At 41.1% G+C, this 21,654-nt stretch overlaps 1 protein-coding gene across 9 annotated transcripts in view; it reads right to left on the bottom strand.

Moving 5' to 3' along the window:
* Positions 1-543: 543 nt before the first annotated feature.
* The window catches only part of Pik3c2g (phosphatidylinositol-4-phosphate 3-kinase catalytic subunit type 2 gamma), a 340,028-nt gene continuing 318,917 nt past the window's right edge, over positions 544-21,654 (bottom strand). For 7 of the 9 annotated variants that reach the window (XM_076940719.1, XM_076940715.1, XM_034512004.2 and 4 more), the window contains 2 exons: positions 12,698-12,823; positions 544-2,030 (listed from right to left, as the gene is read on the bottom strand). In XM_076940719.1, coding sequence (XP_076796834.1) covers positions 1,878-2,030; positions 12,698-12,823 — 279 coding nt within the window. In that variant the 3' untranslated portion in view covers positions 544-1,877. Of the gene's footprint in view, positions 2,031-3,669; positions 3,777-3,808; positions 3,912-12,697; positions 12,824-21,654 lie in introns of those variants that run through there. The other 2 variants (XR_013112697.1, XM_076940718.1) reach the window with 2 other exon arrangements.

The raw sequence follows: 21,654 nt of genomic DNA, 5'->3' as shown, positions 1-21,654 counted from the left end.
GGACAGTGTTCAGTGCACAGCTGGGTACTGATTTGGGAGAAGCACCTATCACTGTTTTCTGAGGAGATGAACATGCAGCAAACTGCTGGTGCAGCAGGTCCAGCAACAGTGGAAGACTGTTGGTGTTTCCTTTGAAAGATTCGAAGCAGGAAACAAAGTTGCCAGGGAGAACATGGGTCAAGAGAAAAGAAGCTGAGGAGGTTTCAGCAGAAGAGACAGTGTGTTACTATTGTCTATAAGGCAGGATGAGGATACTGTAAGGAGAGGGTGTGTCAACATTGTCTATAAAAACATGACAGGAGACAGTGTAAGAATGAACAGAACAGTTGCTCACAATGTTGACGGCTTTCTGGGATAGAGTCATGCATTTTAGTGAAATCCTGACAGCTCCTATAAGTCACTGATGTAGTTTTCAATGACTAAATACACAGGCTTTCATGTGTTTATATGGTTATGTAAATGGCCAAACAAAACAATCTGAATTCCGCTTTTAACATGAAGCAAATCAAGATTAGAGAAACAGAACCAACAACAATGTACATGGCAGATGTTTTATTTGTAAAACTTCCAGTTTGATTATCTTGAAGGCACACTAATACTCTGGGTTTGCCTACTATGTGAGTAACAATCTGGAATATCATCATTCAGTTCATGGTGAGCACAAGGGCAGGTTCAAGTGCAATGACAGCACTTAACAAGTGAAAAGGAGTTTTAAACAGTGAACTTAGAAGTCTGACATTTTGGGTTTGGGGATTCATAAGACTTAAGGTGTGGGCATGACAGAGGCAGGAAGACACAATGACAATGGGCTAATTAATATCTAGTTCTAAGAACTGAATTTAAAGATTACAGACTAGGTCAATGATCTGGAATCTCAGCAGTGGGGAAACAGAAGCAGGAGGATCACTGTAAGTTTGGGCCCAGCTTGGTCTACATAGTGAGTTCTAGGTCAGCTAGAATATATAGTAGGATGTCCATCTTAAAAACAAAACTCTCCACAGGAATATAGGATTTTCGAGAAGAATAGTTGTTGATAGGTGTGGGGACAACTAAAAAAGAGAGAAACTGGAGTAATGAAAGGCATTATATACATGTGTGAAATTCTTAAAGAAAAAAATCTATGTAATAGAAAATCTTAGAGATTTTTTTAATAGAAAAATTATAGAGCATGGTTGGAGATTACCAGTTCTCTCAATAAATCCAATCACAACTAGACATGTGGTTCGTACAATATTTAAATTTGAAATATATTGCAGATATTCTTAGGCTTTAGATTCATTCATGAGCTTCTCTTAGCCTCAGAAAAACACCTTGAAAGTATAATTTTTGACCTCAACAAGCAATTAAGACAAGATGTGAACTTATGTTTGATTCAAAATGCAGATTAAAATTAATCATTCTTTCATTACTTTGCATATGGAATTTTGCATGATGAATATTCCAAGGAGAAAATGTGATAATAAGGAAAGGATAGGGAAGAAATAACTATGAAAGACTGATTTTTTTATCTGGTTTCTTTGGTGACCTTCACACTCTAAGCCTGCGGTTCTCAACCCATGGGTCATGACCCTTTGGGGGTGTCAAATGACCCTTTTATCATGGGGGCCACATAGTAGATCTCCTGTAAATCAGATATTTACATTGCAATTCATAACAGTATCAAAATTACAGTTACGAAGTAGCAACTAAAATAATTTTATGGTTTGGATTGCTATAACCACCAGGAGCTGTATGAAAGGGTCATAGCGTTAGGAAGGCTGAGAATCATTGCTTTAAGCTATTTTCTACAAGAAAAATGCCTTGTGTATGCGGTAAAGGGAATTAGAAGCTAAAATCCTAAAGTACTTAGTCAATAATGCATATGCTCACGACATTGCTCAGATGATACTGTTTCCTAATGGGTACCACTTTTCTTCATTGAGGGGAACACTGCAGAGTTGGATGTTAACTGCTCCCACAAATACAGTTTTGCTCTTCACGATGAGCATTAAAACGTGGCCCTGGAGCCCCGAGACTTCATCATATACCACCTGAAGACGGAGATGGAAGGAACATGTGAATCAGATATGCTTGAATGCATCTTTCTTTTCAGTAGTAATTTTAATTTTTAAAGTGATGCTAACAGCTTATACCTTTGAGAGGAGAGGTTGATGTCAAAATATTTTATTTCTGGTGTTAACCCTGAAGAGCCAAGGCTCTGCTGATATAATGGAATCAAATGACTATTTTTTTTTTTTAAGAATCTTAGATTACAAATTCCATTAAATTTCCCCACTCCAAAATCAATAATTCAATCAGATATTCACTAGGAATAGAGTCCAATACTCTGCCTCTAACTACTCCTGACTGGCACAGGAGCTTGGGTACCATGTCTTTGTGTTGCAGGTCTGTAAAGACGGACAGGCCAGTGCTGCTTAAATGGGGAAGGTGATATTTCCTTGCACAGTTGATGAAATCAGTTTGTGATCACTTCTTTTACTTAAAACTGAGTGACTTTTAATCATGAAAACATGTTTATCCAATTAAACATATAATAAAACACACCAAAAGAGGAAGGAAAAAATCTGCCTCTCCAACATTGGGAGATAACCACAGCTAACATTTTGATGTTCTTTGGTCTTATATATGCAATTGCTTGTTTTTCTTTTCAAAGATCTGACTTATAATATACATGTAATATGTGTGTATATGTATGGGTTGTTCATGTGATTTAATTTTTTCCCAGTGGGGTCTGTTCAACTTTGGCTTCAAATATTCAGGGGATTACAGCAATGACAATGACAGGCCTGTTGAGGGTGAGAGACATTGGCAGTGGGAGATGGATGAAGATGTTAGTCATGAGATGTTAAAGGAAGGGGGGCATGCATAGAAAGCTGACATGGTTGCCAGGGAAACGTGTTAGAACACATTCAGAAGGCGGAATTTCACATAGTGATACATATTTGCTATTTACAGTCACATTACAAGGGAGAATGGAGGGCTCTCAGTATATGCAAAATAGGAGGCAGCTTGAAAGGAAAGTCCTCAGATAGCTGGGTGGCCTCCTCTGAGTAAGGATGGGGGTTTCTGAGCAGTTGTGTACTGTCTGCATCTATTTATCAGCCTCTGACGCCATCATTGAGGACTGGGGTTAAAGTCCCCAAAGGAAACTCTTTGTTAAACATGTAAGAAATGCAAGTTATCAATCATATTTGGTCGACAAAAGCTACTTCCTAAGACTTCCTACTTTCTGGGTGTTTGAGGGAATCACTTTTGTCAGAAAGAGTATTCTTCAGCCAAGTGCAAAAGAAAAAAAAAAAGCGAACTCAATTAAGGGATGTGGTCTTCAATGTTACATAGTCTACTCTATCCAGCTTTTTCCTCCTACAGAGTCTTACTTCAGCTCCACGAAGAAAATTACCATTGATTTTTCTAGGATTGCCTATTTAAAGTATTCCAAGCCAGGAGTGGGTAATAGGGGTAATAAAGATTTTAGAGAATGTGTCAAACACCCCCAAATTCCTGTAACTCATGTTCCCTCACTGTTGATGGATGCTCAGTGCTACCCAGAAATCCATCCAGGACCTCAGGGTAAGCTCCCTCTTATTACCTCCATGGTGGCCCCCTTTAGCCTCCTGCCTTCTCTTCCTTTTTTTTTTCCTATAACATTTTCCACAGTGAATTCCTCACCTTTCCCACAGAGAAGACAGATGACAGAGCTTCCAAAATGATACAGGGGAGGAGGAAAGTGGCACAGTTCCAAGATGTGACCTCTGCAAAGGTCTGGCTCAGGAACTCTGTGAATTGTACCAATCAATTCCAAAAAGAAGATTTTCAACAAAACACAGCAATGACTTATATCCACATTCACGCGAGTCTGTCTTCGGCTCTCAGCCTTTGCATGTGGGGAATAATACTACTAACCTATAGCACTGTGAAAAAGAATTAACGAGAGAATGATGCAAGCTTTGTGCCAAATATTCAACACTCATAAATCAACTTCAAATATCCATCAAATACACAAATTAGAGGGATTTTGGGGTTTTGGGTTTTCTTTTGCACTTGGCTGAGGAATACTTTTCCTGACAAAAGCGATTCCCTCAAATACCCAGGAAGTCTCAGGAAGTCACTTTGAAATTTATTATTTTCCTGTGCCAAGTGAAAACATCAGGACTTCCAAAGCTATGTTACTTGGTAGATTTTTAACCCATTCTTGGATAATGCAAATTATTTTCTTATAGTGACCAAAGTGACAATATTGGTGGAATATAGCTCTTAGTCGTTCCGTGCATCTGTTGTGATTAAAAAAACAAAACGAAACAAAAAAACTCTTTTACCATGCAACAAGTAGTTGTTGTGTCATGCTGGAGAAGAACATTAGGTGGATGCATTCTTTGTGATGTTTTCATCAAATGGCATAGTGTGTCTTTATAGAAATAGAATAAGGAATATTTCTCTTAATTAAGTTTTATAGTGTATTCACACATGTCTACGGATAAGCATGAGGCAAATGTTCGGTCAACCTGACAAACATAGAATTTGTGGGTTTGGAATTGGCACCTCAAATAGAAGGCTTTGAGTGTAATGAGTATCTGTTAACTCATATACAGGCGTTCACTGGACATTATTTGACACAAGGGGCTAATAAATAAGGCAAAAGTACATTTTCATGATTGCGGTGGGAGAGTGATAAACAGGAGGGCAGCGAGCCTGTATCAGTGGCAAGAGTATCAAAGGAGGAACAGGGGGAGCCAGCTTAGCACACGTGCAAACAGAGAATTGGAAGGAGAGAGTGTCCTGGGGTGCACTTAGGCTTTGGGATCAGTTAGTTCTGAGCTTAAATAACTTGTATCCTTCTGAGCCTATTTATCATGTACATTTATAGGCATCTGTCATTTAAAGAGAAGACATATCCTGAAACATTGTTATTTGGTGACCTCTGTCCTCTTGGGAAGATGGCTGCAATGTTGCAGGTGACAGAATGTTAGGGAAACACTGTCTTACACAGGACTAGTCCTCTGAAACTTGTAGTACACGACAGAGCAAGTTTTATCATCTTGCGAGCCTCAAAAGAGTTCGGGCTTGGGAGACAGCAGTAAAGGACAAAGGCCTGAGTTTGGTCCCATGTGAAAAAAGCTTGGTGCGGTGGTGCATATTTTTAATGGCAAGACTTGGAAGCAAGAGCCAGAGGCAGGAAGAGGAGATGGAGGCAGGAGGCAGAGGCTGAAGGATCTCTGTAAATCTGATGCTAGACTATACTACATAGTGTGAGACACTGTCTCAAACAAAATAAAAAAAAAAACAACCTAGTGAACATACAAAAGCTGAAAAACAACACACCTGATGATGACATCTGGTTTCTATATGTACACATACAAGTCTGCATGCACACACACAAGTACACACACACACAGAGAGAGAGAGAGAGAGAGAGAGAGAGAGAGAGAGAGAGAGAGAGAGAGAGAGAGAGAATTGGTGATGAACCAGTGTCTCTGGCTTGCTGACTGTCCTTGTATCCTCATCACCCATGAAGAACTCTACACGAGAGCTTTAGGGAGGCAAAGCGTGTACCACACATTTCCTTTCCTTTCTGGTGTTTCTTTCAGAATTTTCCTGGATAATATCCAAAGACAGTGCAGGAACACATCGATTGTAACAATGTAACTCTGTTACAAGGTAGAGATTCTTCCTTCATTATGAATCCTTGAACAGCGTTTTAAACCAGATGTTAGAGGTAGCTGAGCACAAAGAACAGTGGTGTGAGGGCTAAATTCACAGCCATTCTCAAAGCTGAGAGATGATGCCCTGAATGTTCTGCTCTTGATCCAGGTGCACCATGGGATTTCTGTCTGCCAGAGGAATTCTGAGAGACTGTTGGCAAACCCTGCTGGGATGCACACTGGAAAGTGTCAAATAGACAAGCTGGGCCCTGGACCAAAGCTTTGGCAATTGAAGGATGGAGTCTCTGTCACTAGAGAGAGTCCTTGAACTAACCCTCCCTCAGAAGAATCTGTGAATAACAAACGGAAGAGTTATTTCAGTGAAAATTTTGCTAAGACATTGATAGGCAACACTTCATTCCCTTTCTGTGTGTCAGGGATTTACACATAGACAGGAACTAGGTCTTTCTTGTTCACCTCACTGTATGCTGCGAGGCCTTGGCAGTTTGAGGAATCCCACTATCGTGAGAGGAGAGGCTGCTGCAATGAGCATGCTTCAGAGGAGGGACAAGAACAAGGCTATTTAATATCCATGGATGCCATGTGCTAAGACTCTGAGCTCTTTAATAAGAACCTGGTCTCCCATTAGGGTGCCCTTAAAAACTCATAGAAATAAAGCAGGAGCTTATTGCAGGAGTAGGATCCTATATCATTGTTGAGGGCGAGAGAAAATAAGTCAGAAATAAAGTCAAGTGTTCATTTTTCGCATCTTTTGTTGAGGTTTCCGTCTGTTGCTTTGATTGGAATGGAAAGTGCAGGCCCTCAAGACCTGGTTGCCCCAGAGATGAGAAAGTCTGAATGTAGACTCAAATGATACTATGTGATCTTGGTCCCAAGTTACTTCTGATTGTTGAATAAAGATGCTGATAGCCAATACCTGGGCAGAAGAGACATAGGCAGGGTTCAGCACTCCAGGACTTCCGGTATCAAAGAAAAACCATAAGGGGGAAAGAAGGTGAAGGGAGGAGGAAGCCACCATGGGTTAGGTGAGTCGTGAAATAATGGCCATGTGGTTGGCTAATTGGACTTAAGAGCAGCCCAGACAAAACATGGGAAATCATATAATGGAATTAATTATTGGCTGGGAAATAGACATAACAGCATAGAGGATAGATATCTGCTCAGCTCTTGTGCTGATTAAGGGTTATTATAAATGTAAAGATTGTATGCATGTTTTATCCAGGAACTAAATGGTTAAAGGCAGAGTTTCTACCCTTAGAAACTCTGGGTTGGGATTAAATTTTTTGACAACAAAATGGTGCCCATGTGGGACATTGTTTTCTTGAAGTTAGGCCCTGGTTTTGCCTCCCAGCCCCATGCTCCCAGAAATAAGACTCAGACTCAAATTATATTTAGAAATACCTTGGACATTTACCTAGGCTCTACTCTGACTAGATCATAACTAAAGATAACCCATTTATTTTGACCTATATTTTGCCATGTGGCTGGTTATCTGTTCTCAGGTACCATGCATCGGTCTCCTCACTTCTTTTTAGGCTCCTCTTCCTGCCTCCTTGACTCCCAGAATCCTTTCTCTTCCCAATGTCCCACCTCTACTTCCTGCCTAAGCCATAGGCCATAGGCTTTTTAATTGACAGTTGAGGCATCCATACAATACACGTGATGATCTCTCTGCAATCTTTTATAAGCATTGCTGTATTGATATAGACACAGAACATGATAGGAGAAAACTCAGAATTTTGTGCCGGATATGTCTCACGGCTCTCTGATTTCAACTGGCTTCCCCATCCCACCCCCACATCTCTGGTCAGTCTCAATCTACTCTCTGATACTCACATTCCTGCTTTGAATTCCCTGCATACTGGGATTGTGTAAGTATGAACTTTATTATTTGTTGGTCTTCTAAAATGTGTACAAAATATGTGTGTGTCTGTTCTTCAAGAAGGCTTCAGCTGAGAAGGAATTGTAGTGATTTTGAATTACTAGGTTATGGATTTAGGAAGACCTAGGATTATTTCAAAGCTGTCAGAAAATTTATGTCTATTCCAAGAATTGTAAAATAAGCTTCATGCACGTGTACTTAACTGCTGATTTTATAATCCATTAAGATTTTGATGAATTAACTTTCAACTTATTAAAATAATACTGACTGCTAGTGACATTTATTGTTTACTTGTATTATGAACACTCAATTGCCGTGTAGGGACTGAAACCTCCTCCTTTCCTCCCTTCCTCCCTTCCTCCTTTCTTTCCTTTTTCCCTATCTTTCTACCTTTCTTTCTATTGGAGCAGCTATAGATTATCTCTCCCTCCCTCCCTCCCTCTGTCCCTCCCTCCCTCCCTCCCTCCCTCCCTCCCTCCCTCCCTCCCTCCCTTTCTCCCTCCTTCCCTCCCTCCCTCCCTACCTCTCTCCCTCCTTCCCTCTCTCCCTCTCTCTCCCTCTCTCCCTCTCTCCCTCCCTCCTTCCCTGCCTCCCTCCCTCTCTCTGTCTGTTATTTATGTAACATCCAGAATACCAACTCAGATATTGTTCTGTAGACATCCTCCTCCTAATCCATTTATTTAAAACCTTATGTGTACGAACGTCTGAATGTATGTACATGCATCACATGTGTGAATTGCTCAAGGAGGACAAAAGAGGGCGTCATATCCCTTGCAGCTGGAGTTTCAGATAATTGTGAGCTGCCATGTGGGTGTGAGGATGCAAACCTGGGTTCTCTGCAAGAGCAGTCAGTGTTCTTGACTACTGAGCCATCTCTCCAGCCCATCGCTTATCTTTTGATGGAGCATCTTTACCAAGTTTCTTGACAGTGAGGTTGGATGGCTTATATGCAAAGAAACAGGTTTCATATTGTTGAATGTGTATCTCTAGCTATGAATGGACATGATAATGAATAATAAGACACTACAATACCTCTACCAATTTAGAGAATCCTTTATAGGCATGCATGTATGTATATTAATGATTTCTATACATTTTACACACATATATATAGTATCACTTACAAAACTACCCGAAATATTTAAAGATAGCTTTTAGAAGTCACCAAGTATTAAAGATATCCTGGGAGAGGAGACATTCCCCCTATTGTCAGGAAATTTACTCTAGGTCTAAAGGTTACAAAGTGGGAGGTGCCAGGACTCACAGGTCACAGCAGCAGAGAAGGGCAGAGTGAGAAGTGGGTCTGAAGAGTCATCAGGACTACATGCAGCGATTTAGGGCAATAAATAAGACACTGCAGTGCCTAAAAAGGATTGATGGTGAGTCTTGGTGTTCAGCTTGATGGGATTGAAAAATCAGCATGGAAACAGACATCTAACATACCTGTGAAGGAGTTTAAGTTTCTTGAGGTGAGAAGATGCCTCTAATGTGAGCCACACCATGGACATCTGCTTGGAGTTCCTGCTCCACGCATGCCTCATCATGATGGACTGGTGCCCTCAAACTGAGAGCCAAACTCAAACCCTGTCTTGAGTTGCTCTTTCTAGATATTTTGCCACAGCCATGAGAAAGGTTCACTGATACAAAAGGCAATTTCAATTATTATAAAGTATGCAATTCCATTTGTGTAACATCAAAAATGGTGAGTTATAGGGATGGTGTTCCAGTACCATTCAAAGGCAGGCAGTTTTGGCTACAGTAGGGTTATCCTTGTAAACCTTGGGAGGTTATGTACCTTGACTGGGGATCAAGTAGGTGACACCAATGTTCAGAGCTAAACACAAGGTGGCCCCTGGAGTTTGTAAAGTCAGAATGAGCTACTTGGATCAGACCAATGTCAGCTTCCTAGTGTTGGTACTTAAGTAGTGAGGTAACTGGAGCTATGTTAGCAATTACATTGGGGGGACGACCTTGAGAGCCGTTGGAATCTGTATTATTTTTTCTAGCTGCGCATGAATTTTAAAAAGAAAAGACTCAGTGGTATTCACCCAAGAAAGAACCAAGGAAAATTATCAAGTTAAAATTTAGGGGATATGAATGCCACATTTAACACTGTATGTTAACACTTGGCAGTGAGGGCCCTTCTAATAATTTAAATGGATTAATAATAAATATAGCTGAATGATACCCTAGGTAGAAATGTAAAAGATTTAATAACACTATTTCACAGAGATGGTCCTGATGGTACATGCATGTAACCCCAGCGCTTGGGAGGCAGAGGCAGACGGATCTCTGTGAGTTCAAATCTAGCCTGATCTACACAGCCCATCCCAGGCCAACTGAGGTTACATAGAGAAACCCTGTCTCAAAACAAACAAAAAAATAAATACTTCACAGAAGTTGGATGACAGCTTTGTAATGGCTAAGGAGACAGAGACCTCAGAAAGAATTACACCTGTAAAAGGAAAACTGGATTTAGGAGTCTGGTGGTGTTCTAGTAGAAACCACAGAGCTTTATTGTTGGATGTCAGGGGCAGCCTTGTTTATACACTGAAGGCCTAAAATCAGTCATAGGTGTAAGTCAGCCTGCTAACACAAAGTCTTAGATTCAGTGGAAAAACACTGAACAGATGGCTATAAGATCTTGTAAACAAGTAGCCTTGGTGGAAATTTACCAACCTGGATAGTCATAGACCTTGTGGATAGGTAGCCTTGGTGGATAGTACCAACTTAGATAAGGACAAGTGAATTATAGACAGAGTCTTAGTGGCCTGTTCCCTGAACCTTCACCCAGCCGATACCCTGTTCTAGAAGATATCTGTTCTCCCCCTGAACACCTATGCTCCTCCGTCATCCTCTTCCCCACATTCTGCCTCTAGGTGTTTATAACCCCTGCATGAAAAAATTATAATCAGCGGCTTGAACAGACTATAGACAAGCTACTTGTTCTTTGTGTCCCCTGTTTCCCCCATTCTCTCTTTCAGGTGATCTCCCCGGACCCTGTTCACTGCCCTGCTGGACCGGACAGTTGGGCATGACAGAGGGAGCAGGAAGTATCATTAAAGGTGTGTTTTGACTTTGCACAAAATTAAGCCAGTCAACATTCTAGCACTGATGAGAAAGGGGCTCAGGTGGCCTCACCCCTGCCAGAGAGGAGATTCACAGGTAATGGCTTCTGGGAGAAGGGAAGTCATTTTCTTCTGGGGTTGTAATCACGGTAGTAGATAGACACATACACACGGTCCATGCAGACAGCACTAACTGGACACACAGAGCTATATATAAAATGCAGATGTCTGATACTGCCAATGCATGCAAACCAATCCTCCATCCTCCTCAAAAACGAAGGTATCTTTTGAGATGGCAAAGAAGCAAGCCTGTCTTCCAAGTGGCTGGGAGAAGTTTAAATAGCATGCTCCAGCAATGAGGAAAGAGGGGTCAAAAGTCAGAACCATGGGTAATATCAGGTGTGGTGTGCACATCTATAATCCTGGGCACTTGAGGCAGAGGCAGGAGGATCAGAGGCACAAGGTTATCCTTGGCTACAAAACTGAGTTCCAGACCAGCCTGTGTTATATGAATAGCTGGACCCTAGGGAAACCAATACAGATGTGAGCTTACACTGAGATGGGACAGAAAATTTGTGACTATATTCAGAGTCTCTGTCGTTGTCCTTCATTGTCCAGCGAAGCAGAGCTCCCTCCCAAGGATACCCAAGCCCAAGGAAATGAAACATTCAGGGTTTAGGAACAGCCTGCGAGCTTCACCCTGGGCACTCAACTCATCTGTTCCCAATTCCCCAAGAAACACAGGAATTCTCAGGGATTCTTAGGGAGTACAGACAAAAGAAGAAACTCAGAGTCACCGCTACTCAGCCGCTACTCAGTTTTAAGGCTTTTTCTTTTTGTTTGTTTTTGTTGTTGTTTTTTTTTTTTTTTTCAAAATCAGGGGTTGTTTGAATCTCTGGATATAGACCCTTTGGCGAGGGAGGGATGCTTTTTGAAGGGAGGCAGGCCAGGGAGGACCACAGAACCTCAGCAAATAACACTTTAAGAGGAGGGATAGCAAGGAATGAAAGCAAACTGACAGTCAGAGGAAAAGGGAACAAATTAAGGGGGAACATAGAAGCGCAAAACAGGTTTCAAAGGATCAGGGTGTCTGGCTGTCAGTTTGCACCTGCTGCAGGGAAAGAGCCTGAGGGTTCATTGCATGTAGAATCAGGAGCCTGTGGATACCCCTGGAGTGAAGCCCTACTAGGAAAGGTGAGAATCTGCACTGCACAGGGTGAAGGGAAGCAGAGGGAGAGCAGCCTGTGTGATTTGATTAATGAACTGGGGCTGGTGACAAGGGAAGAAAGCTTGCTGGGAAAAGCAGAGCGAGGAGCCAGGGAGCTTCCGCTCCTGTACCACACCTGGGAGGCTGAGCCAGGAGGATCCCTGCTGGTGTGAAGCCTGGGATGCTCTGGAAGACCCTGTCCCAACAAATACACAGCTGAAATAACACAGGAAGATTGCCTTTGTTTCTCCAGATCTCTGAGTAACCCTCTGCAGGATGACACAGCAAGAATACTGAGAGGTGGGAGACAACAAAGGCAGGGGGTGAGTTAGAAAGAAGCCAGAAGACTGGATCTTTACATTTCTAAGGTTCTAAGGTGAGCTATTAGCAGAATGCAGTAGCTCTGATTATTGTTTTTTTTGTTTTTTTTTGTTTTTTTTTTTTTTTGTTTTTGTTTTTTTTTTTTGTCAAATAGCTTTTAGGGGACTTGGTGTTCTTCACATAACATGATAAAACATTTAGGTGAGAAAAACTCAAGTATGTGAGAATAAGATTAAAGAACCTAAGATGAACACGGTAAGGAAAATACAATAGAGTCAGGGAAAGTGTTAGTATGCAAAGCAACCCTCCTGTGCCTGCTGGAGGCTGGCCTGTCAGAGCTTTGCTCGTCGGTGTTTTCCGGTTCCCATAGCATCTAGAACAGTGTTCAGCATGCTGGTACTATTTTGGGCAGCATCATTCCTTTATGGAACAATGCTTCCAATTACTGAAAATTCTCCATATTTGGTTGTGAAGCTGAGAAAAGGAAAAAAAAAGAATAGAAAAAAAAACCTGGTAAGAAAAATACAAACTACCTGGACGGGCGATAACACATACTTACAATTTCATTGTAAGTCGGGTCAGTGCATTTTGGAACACACTTTGTTTTCTTCTTCCGAACTTCACTGGGATGTGGTAGGAGATAAATTTCAACATGTGCACTGGGCGCAGAGCCATCTGGGAGATGCTGCAAGGGAAAGTGGTTATGCATATTAATGGTGTCACTATCAAAGAAAACAAATATCTAGATACGAAGTGGCCAGACCAGAGGCAGGATCTGGAGTTATGAAAACATCTTTAGTTCATCAGAAAAATCAGATGAAAGAAGGAAAGAAAGGAAGGGAAAGAATAAAGGAAAGAAAAGGAAAAAAATAACTAGAGGAAGTACTCGGCTGCTCAAAAAATAATTCCAACTACAGCTGTCAAAGAGATATTCTATCTGAAATTGTTACGTGAGAGAACAGAGTTCAAAAGTCCATCGATTACAGTTTATTTTTTAGAGTGAAATCTTAATCTGCATTTTTGACAGATACCAACAAGAGGTGAATGTTAGTAGCAAACGAAGACAGGAATTAAATGTCTTGGGAGAATGTACAGAACTTAAGAATCTTTGAAAAATCACATTTAACATATGTTAATGTATACAGTGAGTTGGAGCCTTTAATGATCTGAAGGCTCCTGTGATGACGTCACAATCAGACGTATAACTGGCATACAGTTTAAATGGCTACAATCAGTGGAGGAGAACTACTATCAAATCCATTAGATGCTCTTTTTAGACACTGTCTCCAATGGAGCAGATATCTACTGAAGGGGCTGCCTGGACAGCAATGATGACAGAGGCTCTCTGACCTCCCACCTCCATCTCCTCCACCTCTGGCCTTTTATTTTAAGTTCCTGTTAACACCTAGGATGGCAACCAGTGCACTGAGACTATTGTTAAGGCTATCAGTCCTTTTTGGAATGATGCAGCCAGCAGCTGCAGGTTGTTTGGGAAGGTCTACCTATCCTTTTGCCTTTCCTTCAAGTCTATTGTGGGCATTCTTATTTATTAACTTACCATCTGGAGAGTGAGTCCACCATTTCTAAAATCGAAATGACCAGAAGTAAATGGGTCCCATCACTGTGACCCTGGTGAAGTGGACCTTTTTAGTAAAGAAGCCATGAGAAATATTATTATGATTTTCATAGAAAGATGGGGTTTAAAAATCAAATATGAGGAATCAAGGGTTTATTATTATTATTTATTATTATTTACTGCAATTTATTACAATTTTCAATAAATACTATTTAATGCTCTAAAATACAATGCTGTTTACACATTCTTAGTGGCCTGGGAAGGTATATGACTTGGCCCAAATGTTCAAAGTCCTCAACTCATGCTACCTTGCCTTTTGTACCCACCCAGACCTCACCTCCTACAGCCAGAAAGTTCCTGATAAATTTTTATTGGTATTGTGGATTGCCCCCAAGGCCTGTGTGCACAGTATGTGCTCAGCCATTAAGTCTCATCTCTACCCCAAAATTTCATATGACTGTTTAGCAAATGAGGTGAAGACCAAGTCCTGGTCTACAGATAAAGCTGTCCTCGACAGGTAGGTACCATCTGGATGTTTACAACTCCAACCTTGTAGGCTAGCTCTGGAACTACTCTGAAGACCAGTGTTGAAGGGAACATCTCCCAGTAGGCAGAAAGCAGGAGCACCTGCATGCTTATTTTGCTTGGAAGGAGAAATGGCCAGATGTGTTTACGCACCAGCTCATGGGCTGAAGCCAATGGTTTGGATGCATAGTCAGGAACATGGAAAGAACATGATTGCAAAATTGGTGACAGGGAAATGGGGGAAAGAGGTATGTGGAATGGATTCTTCAAAGGGGGGAAAAAGCCATGAATGTATTTATAGTCTGTGCGAACTCTCATCAGAGAATGTGTCATCACCAGAGTAGTATATAAATAATCAAGTGCATAGGAATGGCCCAATCCACTTACACTGACTACCCTTGCCATTTCCCAATGGGTCCATGAAACTGGGAGCATGGCGGATGTGTTGTGAGGAGTTTTAAGGGCTTAGCAACACAGATTCCATTCACTAAGCAGGAGCGAGCATTGTTTAGCCATTTCCTCAGAACTTTAACATTCTGTCAAGGAAGGAGACAGCCAGGCTCCCGAGACCTAAGGATGTAAACTTCACATGTGGGAAAGCTGGAACACACTAGATTCTTGCAGGTCCCTCCCCAGGGTTGTAAAAGCAGTAAACAACTGGGGAAGGAGACTCTGACCAGCTTAGTGGACAACAAAGTCTGGGGCCTGTAGAACCACCTGCAGGTGGCACAGAGAGGTCCAGCGTGGGTCTTTACCCATGTAGTGGAGATTTTCAGGGATGAAGCTGCACTGGCGTCATTCTGCTCTTTCAGGTAACCCCACTAAAAACTCACCAGCACACCGAGTTGGATGTTTGTGCAATCGTTACTTTGGGATGCTTGGGTTTCCAGTTTGTGATGAGTAGATTTGTATGTTGTGTGTGCCTAGGTAAAGCTTCACACAATCCCAGGCTTCACCTGGGGGTTGTGAGCAATTTGATGAGAAGAAAGAAGGCTATTGAATCCTGAAGATGGCACCAAATTGATAGCAGTTGATTGCCTTGGCCCACTTCCACTACGGAGGGGCACTGTTCCCTTCATAATGGGATGATAGGCTGATATGGATTTCTGCCCAGCACCTTAGTTCCTATGCAACAGATTAAGGGACTCGCTTAATAGCAAGAGAGCAACAATCGAATCCACTTCTTTTATCACACTCCTGAACAGCTGGAGATGTGTATCATTTATAGAATGGTTCAGTGGCCTTCTGAAGAGTCAGTTACAGCTTCAGCTAGGTGACAATGTCTCATAGAGTTGGGAAAGTACCTCCAGCAGGCTGTATACCTACTATGTAGCATCCAATATATAAAACTGTGTGTCTCCCCAATCAGGTTCATGATTCCCAAGGGTGGAAAAGAAGTGGGACCACTCACGATACCAGTGACGTACTTATAATGTTTTTTTAAATCCCCGGACCTTATGTTCTGTTGAACTAAGGATCTTTTTCCAGGGAAGAAATGCTTCCACTACAAGACACAGATATTACTGCACTGGGCTAGAAGTTAAAACTGCCCTGGACCATGTTATTAATTTCAAGTACTTAACCTCCACTATATCAAAGAGATTACACATCATTGAAATATTTTTCTTTTTTGATGTGCATGTACATGTGGTGTGTGTGTGTGTGTGTGTGTGTGTGTGTGTCTATGTGTGTTGGAGAGGGGGTGAGCAGGCCTAGGTGCGCTCAGGTGGAGGAAGCCAGGGGAGGACAATGGGTGTCTTTATTGTTTTCCACTTTATTTTTTGGACAGAATCTAGGCTACTCCTGTAGCTCATAACGTTGGTTAGGCTAGCTGACCAGCAAGCAGGGCACACAGGTGTCCCACCATGCCTGGATGCTGGGAATCAAAGGTAGCTTTTCAAGCTTGCATGTAAAGCAAGCACTACACTGCCTGAGCCATTTGCCCAGCCCCTTTAATGGCCTTTTAAATCTTTTTACTTCGTTCCTTCCTTCACTTTGTATATCAGTGGCATATTCAATAACACCTCCAAACTGATTTGGCTACAGCACCTCCCTTCTCAAAATGTTCCAGGCTCGAACATTTTGCTTGAAGAAGAAACTCAGGTGACCAAACAGCAGAAGCTTTTTGTGCATTAGCCTCTCCCATTGTCAAGTGCCACACTCAAGTTCTGGGTTTCTATTTCCAAGTTAGTGTCCTTGAGAAGATCCTTGACTATTCTGGGAGTTTTCAGCGTGCCAGAAGAGCACAGGTTCCAGTTTGAGCCAGGAGGGCGTTTTAAATGTGAGCAGCAGGCTTCTCTTGGCTGGTAACAGCTTTAAGTGCAGACATTGATTGCTTGGGTCTTCTAGAGAAATTTACCTCCCCGTGTAGCTGTCGTATCAGCATCAATTCTTCCCCTTTGTCCTGGTGTCGCCTCCTCTTCCTTCAGAATCTCGGATAATTTATTACAGGCAGCACCAGCTGTCTTGTCATCGAACGGTTCTCAATGTGCGATTTGCCCTTATATTCATACAGGTTAACTTTCACTTTAAAAATCATTGAATAACCTCTACTTGCCTAACCCTTTACCTTAGGGTGTTTGTTTGTTTGTTTGTGTTTTTCATCTAACTCTGATTGTCTTTTGATCTTCACAAAGACTTGACAGAGACCTGGAGAAAGGTCAGGTGTCACCCGAGCAATGGAGAGATTGTCCTTATTCACAGTGAGAACCTTGGCTGATAATTTCAGAAGGTGCTCAGAAGGTAATGTGAAGTCATCTCCACTTAGGTATTGCTGTTCATTCTAGCTCTGAATTCTGTGTATTCTCGGCTGGCGTTTGAAATTCATGATAAAACAAACAGAACAACAATGGAAACCTTTCCTATGTATATTGGCATCTTGGTGGGGCTCAGAAGTTCCTCATGGAAGACCCTCCCATTCTACACAGCTCTCCATTCCTTTGTGGTTTATTCACACAATCTTATGGTGACCTCTCATAAGGCTCATGTATGAAAGGCTTGGTCACCAGCTGATGGTGAAATGTTGGAAGGTTCTGGAAAGTTCTGTGGTTGGGGCCTAGCTGGAGGAAGTGGATCACTTGGGGGTATGCCTGTGTTAACATCTTGCTCTTTCCCTCTGATGATGAACTTTGATTCTCCATGCTTTCCTGACCAGGAAGCTCTGTCTCCTCACAGCCCAGACACAGAGGAGCCAGCTGACCATAAACTGAACTGCCATCAAACCCTGGGCCTTAATGCACAAGTTGTTGTGCCAAGCACTTTATCACATCGATAGAAAAGCTGATGAACACACTTAACCGAACTTCATCAGTAGATTCTTCCATTCTCAAAGGAAATATTTAAAGTTTTTACTTAAAATTTGTCTTCTATTTACCTTTATTTCTAAATAGACGTGTTTCTCTACCCTCAGTATTCCACCTCACTTTGCTAGGAAGTCAATAGCATCAAAGACAGCCATGGGTAAGGATGCATTTTGAGAGATGCACCATTAGGTGCTCCTAGCAGTGTGTGAAATTCTTCACAGTGAATACTTGCACACAGAGAGATGGTATAGCCTACTATACACACAGGCTCTACAGTATAGTTTGGGCCTACAAACCTGCACACCAAAGCTACAAGTGATTTCAAAGCCAGCAACTTAGTCAGACCCTTTTTAAAAAATGCGACTCATAGAGACATGCCTTAGCTGAGGCCTGTATCCTGTCCCGCTGCAGGATCTTCAGGTGGACAGCATTCATGGAGCTACTATTTCCATGCTACAAACACCTACTCAGATCCCTCCTGAGGACCTTGCTCAAAGGTCTGGAGAATCGTTGTCTTTTCAGAGTAGTGTTCCTTGCAGTTTGCTTGGTTTGTTTATCAAGCCAGTAGACAAGTGGGGACATTCTAACCATTAATGGTTGACATGAGTGAGCCCAAGGTACTGTGGGTAGGACTAACCCTAGGCAGGTGGTCCTGGGTCACATTAAAAAAAAAGCAAATTGAGCATATCATGGAAAGTAGGTCAGTAAGCCATATTCCTTCATGCTTGTTCTTTATTTTTTCTTTTCTCCTCCTCCTCCTCCTCCTTCTCCTCCTCTTCCTCTTCTTCCTCCTCTTCCTCTTCTTCCTCCTCCTCTTCTTCTCCTTTCTTTCTTTCTTTCTTTCTTTCTTTCTTTCTTTCTTTCTTTATTTCTTTCTTTCTTTCTTTGTTTCTTTCTTTGTTTCTTTAGTATACAGAGTTTTGCTATGCAACTCTGGCTTCCCTCCGAGATGGGCTATAAATTGCAAACTGAGATAATTCCCTCCTTCCAAGCTGATTTTGGCCGCAGTGTTTATCATATCATTAGAAACAAAGCCATGGTCATATAAACTGTGAGTGAATGGTATGCTGTGGGACTTTCTTGTACTCTCTCTTACTCTACAAATCCTCTCATTTCTCTCTCTCATATGTGGAGGAGAAGGATGAATCAGAAAGAAATAAACTTGCTCCTCTATTCTTGTGATGTTGATTGTAGTGCTTACATTTAATTGGGCAGATGTCTCATAAAGATCTTAAGTTAACGACAGAGGAAGGACTCACAATAAAACTAACTAGTGTTCATAACTGAAATCAATGTCTTAAACATGTCTGCTAGTATTTTGTTAAATATGTATATGTTGTCTTGCTAACAAAACTTCAATGTTTTAAAAATCACTGTTTCTATGACTTAGGTATGGTGGTGCATACCCGTGATTCCTGCACTGGGGAGTTAGAGGCAGGGGGATCTTGAAATTCAGATTACTTTGGGCTTCAGGAGACCCTGCCTTATAATGGCAACAAAATAAAAAATAATAAAAAAATAAATGCTTCACTATAGTACTTGAAAAATATTGTGTATTCCCCAAATTTAATAGAAATAGGCACAGAAAATATTTTAGTGACAGCTGACGAATCATTTAAAAATTAATCTTAGGAGGCTTGGAAGACGATAAACTGCTTATTGGCAGGTACATGGACCGAAGTTTAGATCCCAAACCCTGTATAGTAAACTGGGCATGGTGACACTTGCTTGTGCTCTTGGCCATAGAAGATTGAGACTGGAAGAAGGTGGGGATTGGCTGGCCAGATAGCTACTTAATGAGCCTCAGGTTCAGTAAGAGACTGTGTTTCAAAGACTCAGGTTGGAGAAGAAACATCTGATGTTGACCTCTGACCTTTACACATGCATACATGGGGAAAGACACCATCACACACATGTGCACGTTCCTGTATAGCCTTCATAAATAATTTTCAAGTCTAAAGGAATATAATGAAGGGTTTCAGATGCCCTTGGAATTTACTAGTGAGATCATTGCTTCCTTAACTCAGGAATGAAACACAGGACTGAGCAACTTGGTTGAATTTAAAGAGTTACTTTGTAACTCTTTGTTCATGATATTGGCTTCTAGCTGATCTCATTTTACTTGCATGAATAATTCAATGCACTAATTTTTTTTTTTTTTTTTGCCTTTACTTCTTGCTCTGGATTGCACGTAGCATTTCAAATGGCTTCCCGTGTCACTAAATCTGTTGTTCTTAAGCACAGGAAGTGAAAATGTCTAGAAAAAGTTACTTATCAAAGGGAGAGGATGAAAAGGCAATCTGACAAAAAGAAAATAAAATAACAAGGGAAAATCTCAATGATTTAAGTTGTTTATAAAATAAATAATAACACCAAACATTGCAGAGTATACAATAGTAATTCCTCAGCCTCTCCATAATATTTACCATGATTGAAGCATTTACTGTATATTTTTCCACATGTATGTATGTATGAATGTAGTATGTATGTGTGTTTGTATGTATGTATGTATGTATGTATGTATGTGTGTATGTGTGTATGTATGTATGTATGTGTATTTGTATGAATGTATATGTATGTATGTATGTATGTATGTATGTGTGTATGTGTGTATGTATGAATGTGTGTGTGCCTGCATGCTATATGACACATGTGGAAGTCAGAGGTCGATCTGAAGTAGTCAGTTCTCTCTTTCTACCGTATGGGTCCTGGATGTCAAACTCAGGTGTGTGGTCTACGCAACAAGTACATTTACTCACTGAGCCATCTTTCTGGTCCTGGACCATTTTCTCAAAATAATGCACAAGTTAGTATGGTTTACTTCACTGGAGTTTTTTCCATAGAACCTATGTCTAACCACAGCCTTATATGAGGCTTCATTAAGAAAATAAAATAATTCAGAGTGCTTCTAGATGGAGTTTAATAGGAAGACTGATGAAGATGCAAATGGCTTAAAATCACCAGACACCTCAGAGCTGTCCTTATATTAGTCTGAAGTTTAATTGTATTTAATCCATTACTATCTTTCCAATGAATAATTTATGAGAATTTTCCATCATTTTTAACTTAAATGCCTCCAATTATTGGATAATACAAGCTCCATTGAAAAGCAACTGACCATAATTAAAATACGATAGTATTTTCAAAGTCTGAGATGGACGCCAGAAACAAAACAATTTGATCAAATCATCTTCTCACCTGTCTCTGTGCCTGGCCAGTGTGACATGTGTGTCCAAATCAGTCATCAGACTGGCTGGAGCCAAACAAACAGCAGCGATGTAAGGAGGTGCCTGGAACTCTTCTTTCTTTCTTTCCTTCTTAACTTAAGTACTATAATCATTTTTCTAACCTGTATGTGTTGGTCAATACGAATGCAATGAATTCAGAACTCCATGAACTAAATCAGGATGGTCTCTTGCTTCATTTCACACTAATTTAAACCTTTCACAGACTCTGACTGGTAGGTGATTTTCAAGACTTATTTTGAAAAATAGTTTTTAAAAAAACCTAATTATCACAGATTTAATATTCTGTGTGGTACACGGGGAGTGAAAAAACGGTTCAAGGCATCAATGTACTTTTGTTATTTTTCTTTTAAAAATATTAGTTTGTTATCATTTTAAAATTGTGTGTGTGTATATGTGTGGTGTATATGTGTGTGTATGTATGTGTGTATGTGTGTGTGGTGTGTATGTGTGTATGTGTGTGTGGTGTGTGTATGTGTGTGTGTGGTGTGTGTGTGGTGTGTATGTGGTGTGTATGTGTGTATGTGTGGTGTGTGTGTATGTGTGTATGTTTGGTGTGTGTGTATGTGGTGTGTATGTGTGTGGTGTGGTGTGTGTGTGTGGTGTGTGCATATGTGTGTGTGTGGTGTGTATGTATGTGGTGTGTATGTGGTGTGTGTATGTGTGTGTGGTGTGTGTGTGGTGTGTATGTGTATGTGTGGTGTGTGTGTGTGGTGTGTGTATGTGGTGTGTATGTGGTGTATGTATGTGTATGTGGTGTGTGTGTGGTGTGTGTATGTGTGTGTGGTGTGTGTGTGGTGTGTATGTGTGGTGTGGTGTGTGTATGTGTGGTGTGTGTGTGTGTGGTGTGTGTATGTGGTGTGTATGT

The sequence above is a fragment of the Arvicanthis niloticus genome, chromosome 9 (assembly GCF_011762505.2).
Source record: "Arvicanthis niloticus isolate mArvNil1 chromosome 9, mArvNil1.pat.X, whole genome shotgun sequence".
In the NCBI taxonomy this organism is placed as follows: Eukaryota; Metazoa; Chordata; class Mammalia; order Rodentia; family Muridae; genus Arvicanthis; species Arvicanthis niloticus.
This window is presented reverse-complemented; position numbering and strand designations above follow the sequence as displayed.